Here is a 10,167-nt window from a genome sequence, read left to right as displayed (position 1 = left end):
ACAACAACAATAATAATAATAATAATAATAATAATCGATATAACGCAAGAACGCACATATACAATAATACTTACTTAAAAATTTGACTTCTTTGTACAGCCTCGTAATATCTGGACAGGACATTTATGAATACGCTGTATTTGATGGTACTAGCAGTAAGGATATCGTCAGCTAAATCAGATGCAAAAAATTGATCGACTCTACGACGTTCTTGAATAACTTGAAGTTCTCTAGCAATCATCTCATCATGAATCTTCATATATTTTTCTTTAGCCTTTTGAAGTTTATTGTTATTTTGTCGTTGAGTATTATTTTCTTCTTGTCGAATTTCCATTGGATTGATTGTTTCGTTACCGGCCAATGTACGGACGCACATTTTTCTTTTTTTCTTTTTCTTTTTCTTTTTCTTTTTCTTTCTTCTTTCGTAAACGACGACGACGACGAGGACGACGACGACGATGACGATGACGAGGACGAGGACGAGGACGTTACACGATGTGAAAATTTTCGAACGTATAATTATTGTATTTAATAACGTTTGATCAATGACAAACACTTCTCGAAAAATATATCAAAGCACGCATATGTTGTCTATCGTTCTTTCGTCGATATACCGAATCTACCGAATAATCTCTCCTCTCATCCCGGTTTACCGCTGCAGAGTGCGCTGCTCTGCCACTCGCGCTCCACTTTTTATCTCTCCCCACCACCTCGCACAATTCGTAGAACCAATCAGAACGCTCGAATGAATCGAAAGGGATGAGCCGCCGTTCGATGAACCGTCCATCAACCGTCTTCTCAGTCTACTCTTTCCTTTTCACACGCGAGGGATGACTTAGGTAATTTCCATGCTTTTCTTTTTCTTTTCTTTCTTCTTTTCTTTTTTTTCTTCTCTTTCCGTACATTTTTACTTACGAAATCTTGATTCATCTTGATCGTATAAAAACAAATCCACATAACGTTATCTTTTTCAAATGCAATATTCAACAGATAAATCGACAAATCGTTTATTTTTTACTTCCTTTCCGTTCTTTTTTTCTTTTTCTTTTTCTTTCGTTTTTCATTCTGGAAATGTTTTTATTTATATAAATGCACATAATTTCAGCGTGGTGGTCATTCGCATATTATCTATACTTTATCACGAATTCGAACGATTTTTCATATATATGTTTGTAACTATGTATGTATCTACATATGTATATGTATGTATATATATATATGTGTGTGTATCTGCACATATCCGGCGAACATATTTAGCACGAGTAGGAGTTAACGTACCTTTCCGAGTGTCTCTTCTAATTTTACTCTAGTTTATTAACCGAGACAACGTTAGACGATACATCGTTACTACTGTTACGATTAACCTCATTATACGTACGTTAGGTTATATTTTGTCTCATTTTATAATTGACTTTTTTAGGGTGCCAGTTTTGGCGGGAACTTTTAACCGACCGGTTTCTCTCCTTCGAAAGATACGATCCTGTCCTGCCAGCGGGGATTTATTAATGCATTCAAAAGAGAAAAAAAATTAAAAGGGAAGATATTCCATATACGTTTGTTTCACTCGCGAAGCACGTTCTACCAAATAGTAAAAAAAAAAAAAAAAAAAGAATACAAATGGAATATGTATGTTTTTCTAAGGAAATTATTGACGAATCTTTTTTTAATTTTCGTAAGTTTCTTTATCGACGGTGTTCTAACCATGTGAATAATTTAATTGTTATTGAAAAAATAAATTCTTTTTCTTTTTTTTAATGAAATATCTCATAAGAAAAATATTTGTAAACTCATTTACGTTTTCGTAAATTTCTTTACCGACAGGGTTCTACTATGTGAATCAATCTAATCGTTAAAAAAAAATTACGATTCATTTATATATATATACATATACATACATGTACATGCATAATTGTTACATTACAGCAAAAATTTATTGCAAATTTTAATAAATATACATGTTAGAATATATGTGTTAGAAAAATGTTTCTTTTTTGCTTTTTCTTTTTTTCTCCAAAGAAAATCATCTCAAACTTATTGTATTTCGATTAATAAAAGTAAAAGAAAAAATTCTGTGGTCGATAAACTTCTGATAGAAAAAATTATATGGGAGAAATAACGTTTCATAAGAAAACAAATAGAAAAAAGACAGAGAGAGATGAAAAAAAAGACTTAGGCGAAATACATAGTCCTCTTCTTGGAACAGCATGTGCACACAATTGTACGAAAATGTGTAAGTACTGCATCATCATCGGCTCGATATCCGATGCCTCGTATATATACAGGACCTATACTTATACGTCCATAGTATATACAGAAATACATGTCAATTTATATATATATATATATATACACATATATATATGTATGTATGTATATATATATATAATGAAATACATGTACTGTCCAAATATGTTGTGTGTCTCGAGTTAAAAGCGGTCGTCTTACAAGTGTAAAGGCTATCTACGTGATCCTTTGCAATGAAAGAAGTTACATTCCTTGACGCTTCGTGGAATGTAGCCGAGCATTTCTCTTAATCTTGTTCTTACGAGAGAACTACACAACTACTTTCGTAATAATATTAATGATTAATATCTAACTCGTGTATGATGATTCACGAAACTACCCGAAACTCTTTATCACATGATTTCTAATCACATTTTAGTTTCATTCTATTTATATTATTGTCCTTTTTTTTTCAGAAACTAATCGCAATTATTTATCACATTTATTTTCTTATGTCATGCTTATCATTTCTCTCTAATCGTATTTTAATTCTATTAACAATTTCTGTGATAATTTTGAACACTATCTGTTTTTTCACTAATCTTTAGTTTTATGTATGTATATAAGTGATATGTCAGATACGAGTTTTATATATATATATATATATATATATATATATTATAAATGTATTTATATAGGACGAATGTAGAAAAGATTAGAGAAAATAGGGTGCGTGACTGATGTCAGGTATGTAGGGTGCGTAACAAATTTCGAAACATAGACCATAGAAAAAGTTGCGTGACAAAAGTCAGGAAATCGACGAATAGTTACGAATACGTTGTCGACGTTTTCATTTATTCGCATTTTTTGTTTTCACGATCTCTTTTACATATTAATTAAGAAAAATTTACTTGAGTAAACAAATAGAAACAATTGTATTGATTACATTATTAAACAAAAAATATAAATGAAAACTTTGAAGCAAGTTTCATAGTTATCAATAGCTCATTAATTGAATTCTCTCTCTCTCTCTCTCATTATCGTATATAATTATTATTTTCATTAGAAAATGCTATCTCATATAATTATTCAATGTTACTTTGTTGTTTGATAACTCATTCTAACATCACTCTATGTATTATGAATTTAAAATAAACAGCAATGCTGTTTCAGGCGAAAGTGCAGCTCAGCAACAGCCTTGTTGCTGATAATAAATTTGCTTGGAGAGACTTACAAAGTAGGTCGAGCAATAAAAAGATTTTAATCGAGAGTCGATTATTAATTGCTCTTGGATATATTTTTGTATCATATCGAGATACACACGGCGATATATTAATGTTTTCGGAAAAAAATGCATGTCGGAAAATTTATTGCAATGTTTATACAGAACATGCATTCACATACATTTTTTAAGCATGAATTCTTATTACATTAGAGCATGAAATCACATACATTTTTTTTTTTATCACAACTACATCGTTTTAAATTGTAGCGACGATAATGAAAAAATAACGTATACAAATAAACTATGAATAGTATGATCACCCATGTGCTTAGCTATAGGTGATCTGTGAAATATAAAAATTAATGGTGTAAACTCTCTTAGCTTTGATCCATCGCGTTAGTTTCATTCACGTTATTGCCAGTACAGTCTTTCTGAATGATTTCAAATAATGGTTGTAATTCTGGTGTCGTCTTGATTTGCGATACGAATTCACTTAACGATGGATTTTTGTCTGAAAACAAAATTGTTGTCTTATACAATTACATTACATAAATTATTTCTTTGTTTTGACATGATAATCTGATCATACTTATATATATATATTGTTTTTTTTGTAATTGTGCATACCCGCATCTGGTATAGTAAGTAACGCAGCAACAGCTCTAAGTGCAGAACGTTTCAATTCATCCTGTTTTTCATACTCTTGCTTAACCGAATTAGCTTTAACCTTCATAGTACAGGTACTCTTTAATGGTTCCACTAATCTTTCCAACCCTACAAATAAAAAATGATAGAATTTTTATTCAGATTGTTTCTAAATTGCATGTAAAAACTTACTCTGCAAAACTGCTGTTGGACATAACTGTGCTAACCGAGCAGTCATCAAATAAGTTAACATCTTTATGTCATAATGATCTCTAAGACCATTTTCAACATGATTTAAGAATTCGAAAACATCTAATCGATCGAGACAGGAGTCTAATAATGTGTACATGCATTCAAATGCTGCTTTCCTTAAATCCAAACCATCATCTACTGTATGTTTGAACGGACCCATTTCTACTTCTCTGATTAGTTCTTTCTGTACATGAAAAAGAAAATTATAATGATCGTTTATCGATGTTAATCGATTGAAAATATATATATATATTTTTTTTTTTTTACTATACCTTTATTTTGGTTTCAGTGTAAAGATGTGGCAGCACAGAATCCAATAAATCTCTGATCAACATAGGTTTGTTGTGTGCTGCTGAATTGAAAGCAACTAATGCTACCCTTCGAACATTCAAATCAGGATCTTCCAAAGCAACCAAAAAGTTTTCCATACATTGTTTTAGCATAGAATCGATAGGTTGAGGCTTTAAAAATACACACTTAATTATATGGAATATTTAACAATTCGGTAACGATAAAAATGATAAATAACATTTTTACCTGATCTGAGATAGTGAACTTAACAGCTGTGACTGTTGTAGTTCTCATAAGTGCGGAAGGTGATTTTAAAGACTCTTGTAACGTCGGTAATAATCTAGCTGGATCGATTAAAGTGAGCTTTCCAAGGCATTCTGCGACAACATTCCGAGTTCCTTCTTCCGTACATTCACAATGTCTGTATAAAAGCATCCATATGGATGGTACAAAATTTTGTAAATGCGATACACCAGAAGGACTTGCAGATTGACATGCAATAATCTGAAAAAAAAAAAAAAAAAAAAAGAAAAAAAAAATTAATTAGTAACATCCGATGAAGACATTATCTACTATATTTAAACGTAATCAGCATACCTCTTTTAAAGAATGTAGAAGAAGATACTGACGTTTCGGTTGTGCTTCTATTTCTTTTAGCACAAATGGTAAATATTCAGGAAGATTACCAACCGCTATGTTCCCTAAAGTATAGCTAGCTGCCGATTTAACTTCTTCTGAGTGAGACGAAAAAGAGTTTAAGATAATGTGTTTCAATGAATTGATTCCACTTAAGTCTCTATAAAAAAATGTACAAACACATAATGAACGAGTATTTCTTTAAGTAATTAAAAATTTCCTTCTCATTCTGACTTACACATGTTTACCGATCTCTCCAATAACCAACAATGCAAAAATGTGTTGTGCATCGCTCTGTGGATTTTGAACATCCTTTAAAAATTGTTCGACTACGGCTTGAGCTTCTTGTTGACACGTGATTGTCAAAGCAGCAGCACATTTAGCCAATGAATGATAAGCTTGTTTATGTAGCACTGATTGATTAACCGGTGCTACTAACATCGAAAGTAATTCACGATAACCAAGACCTGGTATATCGGCTTGAACCAATGCTTGGAAAAACTCAAGCATAGAACTTAATGCAACACCTGGTAACAGTCAATTCTTTATAAGAAGATGATTTAATGAATTAAATGTGTATAATGCTTACCTTGAAGAAGCGGTGATTTTACTAGCACTAATATCTCTGGTAGAATATTATCTGAAACTCTTGTCAATGAACCCGGATGTAATTTCGCGATTGTAGTGAGTAAATTAAGTGTTAGTTGTGCAATATGTAAGTCAGTTTCATTTAACAGAGCAGGTAATTCCGTTGTGACCTAGGAATAAAAAAAAAAAAAAAAGAGATATTAATTTTTACTAAATAATATAAGAAGAGGATATTTTTATCTACTTAATGTATAATTACCGTGTCTAAAAGATCAAAGTGTAGAGCAGAACTGTAATTGCGTACTAATGTATCCAAAAGTGGTAAAGAACATAATTTTAAAGCTCTCTGATTTTTTCTTAAGAAGGATCCAAGAATTGGGATTGCCTCTTCCTATAAAAAAATGTACGTATTTAATAACTTGTCATAACTTATGAAAAAAGTTATAAAACACATACCATAATTGGTTTTAAATCCACTCTTAAAGGTGAAGCAGCTATACAAGTTAATGCCTTAACAGTCGTGAGGCGTGTGATTTCATTATGTAATCTATCCAAAAATATAGGAAGGCATACATGCAATTCATTTGATAATGTATCACCAAAATGTGCAAGAATTTGTCCCATACAAGCGATCGCTCTTTCTTTAACTTCTTGATCTATGTCTGCTGTTCGTAACCTCATTAATGTACAGTGATAAATGTCGGCAGACAATGGAGTAAAATTGTAATAACATTGTTTACCTGGTAGAAAGAAAAAAATGTCATTAACTTGGTCATAAGAATTTTGATTCTCTAAACGATTACTTACCATGAGGCCTAATAACTTGTACAAGCTGTTGTAACACTAATAATGCTTCTGCCGTGATTTTATAAAATGGATCTCCTACCGCCGATATAATCGGAGGAGCCAAAACAGTCATGTGAGCATGGAATGCTTCAGGTTGATGAGTTACCAAAAGTGTATGTACAAAGGCTAGCGTATCAATTTTCATGTTAGAAGAAGAATTTTTTTCTCCTAAAGAATATTGTATGCCTGGTATTAATGCAGGTATATGATTCGTTAGAGCACCAGGTAATACAAGAACTAATTCTTTGAGCAAAGAAAAACAATCTTGTCGAGTTTTTATGCTTTTTTCTTTCATCTGACGATGTACAGCTTTGACGATTAAAGGTACTTGTTGTTGCAACAAGGATATAGGACTACCATCATCGTCTTCCATCGCGTCTGGATCAAGTGGCACACCAGTTGCCGGTCTTGTTTGTCTTAATAAAGCAACATAAGCATGGAAAATGTCTGACTTCACATTTTCCTCCCTTTCTGTAATCATCAAAGAATATTATTCAAGCTTTTTCAGAAATGTATAAATATTTATTTTTTTAAGAAATATATAAATATTTATTGACTTTTAATATGTAGTTTATTGCTTCCAAAATGTTTACCTTTGAATCTAGAAATTAATGCTGGGGATACAACTTTATAAAGTTCAGGCAGGAGTTCTCTTCTACTAGATACTACCGCTTCCAAACATTTTGCAGCTGCTCTACGTACTTTCCAACTCATGTCATCGTCATCTGAATATTCATCTTCTGCATCATCTTCTCCATCTTCTTCTACTTCCATAACAACTCCTTCCCCATCAGAGAGGTCGTTCATATCGTCATCATAATTGTAGTTTGGATCATACGTAATGTATACTAAACAAATTTTTATGATCTAAAACGAAATTAATATGAAATTTTTTAATGTAAAAAAAAAAAAAAAAAAAAAAATGATAAAAAAGAAAGAAAATGATAAAAGAAAATGATTAAAAAAAAAAAATGATAAAAAAAAATTGTTATCTTGTCTTAAATACCTGATTAATATGTGGTGTTATTTCTTTAGGACATCTATATACAAAAGCTTCAAAAGCTTGTAAACAATATTCTCTAAGTTCATCATCGTCCTCGTTACTGTATCCTACTATCAATGGCATAACTCGTTCTATTTGTTCACCGAACCTATGTCCCGCTTGACGACTATGATAAAAAAAATTCACAAGTATCATAAAAAATATTTTTTCTTACTTTTTAAAAAGAAATGAATAGAAGCTTTTTGTTTTTTTGTTTTTTTTTTTTTTACCAAATCGATGCAATGCACTGTATATACGTCCTGATAACATTACTGGCCGTTTGTGTTGAAAGTCCTTCTAGTAAATGGTCCAAGAGTTTGTTGTATAAATAATTATTGCTTGATGTTAAGAGATGACTCAATGCTACTATGGTACGTTTACGAACTGCTTGACGTTGGGAAGAAAGTTGTGGTAGTAATGCAGTTAAAATGGTTGAGTGAAATGTCACTAGTAAAGCTCCAAATCGGGAAAGCAAATCAGCAACAATATCAAGAGCCTCCAGTTGAACAGACACATCTTCTTGCTAAAGTAAAACTTGGGGTATAGTATAAATGTATTTTTTTTTTTTTTTAAATATGATAAATATGAAATAATACATACTTTCTCAATAGCACTACTTAATCTTCCTGTAATGCGCTTACATACATTAGCAACAAGTGCACTGGATCCTAACGGAAGTTCAGAAATAACAGTCTTCAATCCAATACTGGAAATATCCCTTAGTTGTTCTTTATCAGATACCATATTACTACATAAAGCATCCACAATAATTTCTACTTGGTATTCTTTTACTTTATTGACTAGTGGACCTAAACTAAAATTTTTAATACTTTTGTAATACCACGATTCATACAAATATATCATGAAAAAATAGAAAAGTTATTAATATAATAATATACCATTTCACAGCAAGATTCTGTACTTCTCCATTTTTGTCTTCTAATAATTTAAGTAACATCTTTACGACCTTACGTTCAGAATCATCATCCAATTTGATACTATCCTTTTGTAATTCGCTCATCAAATCATTTGTTGCCATAAATCTAAAATCTTTATCACTGGACGTCATCTATAAAATATTTATGAATTAACGACAATAAAAAAGAATTAACAATACATTAAAATAAAAATAACAAGATTTTTATAAACCAAATAATATACAAAATATTTTAATAAAAAAAAATATAATCCGATAGGATTAGTGAATGAAAATAAATCTAATCTCATTTAAATCAATAGGATTCGTTTGGAAAGTGCTAAAAAAAAAGTGAGGTTAACTTGTGAACGAAGTCAACAATAAACACAATTTTTCAAGAACAATTTGCAAAGAAATCAAATTTTTAATGTTAAATTTATTTAAATAAATGTACATTTACCTTTTCCAATAAATTTGCTATTTGATAAGATACGCTGGCCATGATTGCAAAATTGTCTTCACAGCCGGTTGAATTGTCGTTGTGATTTCTTTTAAAATGAAACGAAAAGAAAAGAAAATGATGTATGTATATATGTGTGTATATGTGTATATATATATATATATATATATGATATATACACACATATATATAAATATATATTACGTTTACGTCGACACGATAATAAATTTTTTTTTTTTACTTTACTTTTTTTTTTTTTCTTTGTTTATCCGAGATATTACATCCACTTTTGGAGAGATTAATTTTGTATCAAACTACAGAGACAGTACCATCATCTCAAGTGCTGCGAATTAACTCTGTGAATACGGTAATAAAATTTTTCTTATATATTTCTCTTGTGTTCCTAAACTTATTTCAAATGTATTAACAATCTATACGAGACTACACGTTGAGAATTGAAATTGAATTGAATGGTGTTGCTTTTAATTTTTGGTCACTTATACACATTTAGACGTGCATGATATCTACGTGAAAACTGCATTCCCCCAGCTTACGAGTATCATTATTGGTAAAATACTGGGGAAAATGTGTCCTCCTTTATATCGTATAGCTCGTTTGTCTATGAATAAAACTTCTAACACAGAAAGTCCACTAGTATTATTTGTCAACATCCTAGATTTTCATCTTCATAAAACGAATAATCGAATATCTGATAAAGATGTAACGTAGATAATAAAAAGAAAATAAATAAATAAATATATAAATAAAATGTTGACAGAGTATTTTTATTAAAGCATCAAAAATTGTTCATGATTATACAAACATTAATATTTAATCACACAAATTAAAAGTTTACACACACATTTTGAGTATTATTAAGGTAAAATATACTTATTATAAAATTAAATTAATCAGTTATTTTCCTTTTTTTTCCATTGTTTAAATCCTAATTTTTTGTTGACGACTCGGAATATTTTTATTGAATCTGAAATAGACAAACGAATTGTAATAAAATTCTTTTCGTATTATTTAAAAACTGTACT

At 30.4% G+C, this 10,167-nt stretch overlaps 2 protein-coding genes across 3 annotated transcripts in view; both read right to left on the bottom strand.

The window, feature by feature from the left end:
- LOC122633739 (transmembrane protein 205) overlaps positions 1 to 805 on the bottom strand; it is an 8,418-nt gene extending 7,613 nt beyond the window's left edge. Inside the window, exon 1 of the mRNA XM_043822059.1 lies at positions 75 to 805. Within this exon, the coding sequence (XP_043677994.1) occupies positions 75 to 376 (302 nt within the window). The 5' untranslated portion in view covers positions 377 to 805. The remainder of the gene's footprint in view (positions 1 to 74) is intronic.
- Positions 806 to 3,575: 2,770 nt separating this feature from the next.
- LOC122633737 (cullin-associated NEDD8-dissociated protein 1) lies at positions 3,576 to 9,685 on the bottom strand. 2 transcript variants are annotated; one of them, XM_043822053.1, is made up of 18 exons: positions 9,366 to 9,685; positions 9,125 to 9,212; positions 8,648 to 8,817; positions 8,349 to 8,562; positions 7,979 to 8,271; positions 7,713 to 7,875; positions 7,300 to 7,573; positions 6,668 to 7,177; positions 6,317 to 6,600; positions 6,120 to 6,251; positions 5,862 to 6,030; positions 5,511 to 5,799; positions 5,234 to 5,432; positions 4,883 to 5,140; positions 4,618 to 4,806; positions 4,286 to 4,529; positions 4,076 to 4,222; positions 3,576 to 3,959 (listed from the first exon to the last, which is right to left on the bottom strand). In XM_043822053.1, the coding sequence occupies exons 2-18, from the start codon at positions 9,164 to 9,166 to the stop codon at positions 3,826 to 3,828; spliced, it is 3,711 nt and encodes a 1,236-aa protein (XP_043677988.1). In that variant the 5' UTR covers positions 9,167 to 9,212; positions 9,366 to 9,685; the 3' UTR covers positions 3,576 to 3,825. The 2 variants fall into 2 exon arrangements, with proteins under 2 accessions (XP_043677988.1, XP_043677989.1); XM_043822054.1 differs by having other exon boundaries at positions 9,125 to 9,210; positions 9,371 to 9,685.
- Between the last annotated feature and the right edge of the window lie 482 nt (positions 9,686 to 10,167).

This window comes from Vespula pensylvanica, chromosome 13 (genome assembly GCF_014466175.1).
Source record: "Vespula pensylvanica isolate Volc-1 chromosome 13, ASM1446617v1, whole genome shotgun sequence".
NCBI classification, from domain to species: domain Eukaryota; kingdom Metazoa; phylum Arthropoda; class Insecta; order Hymenoptera; family Vespidae; genus Vespula; species Vespula pensylvanica.
The sequence above is the reverse complement of the archived record's forward strand: the minus strand, read 5'-3'. Positions and strand labels throughout refer to the sequence as shown.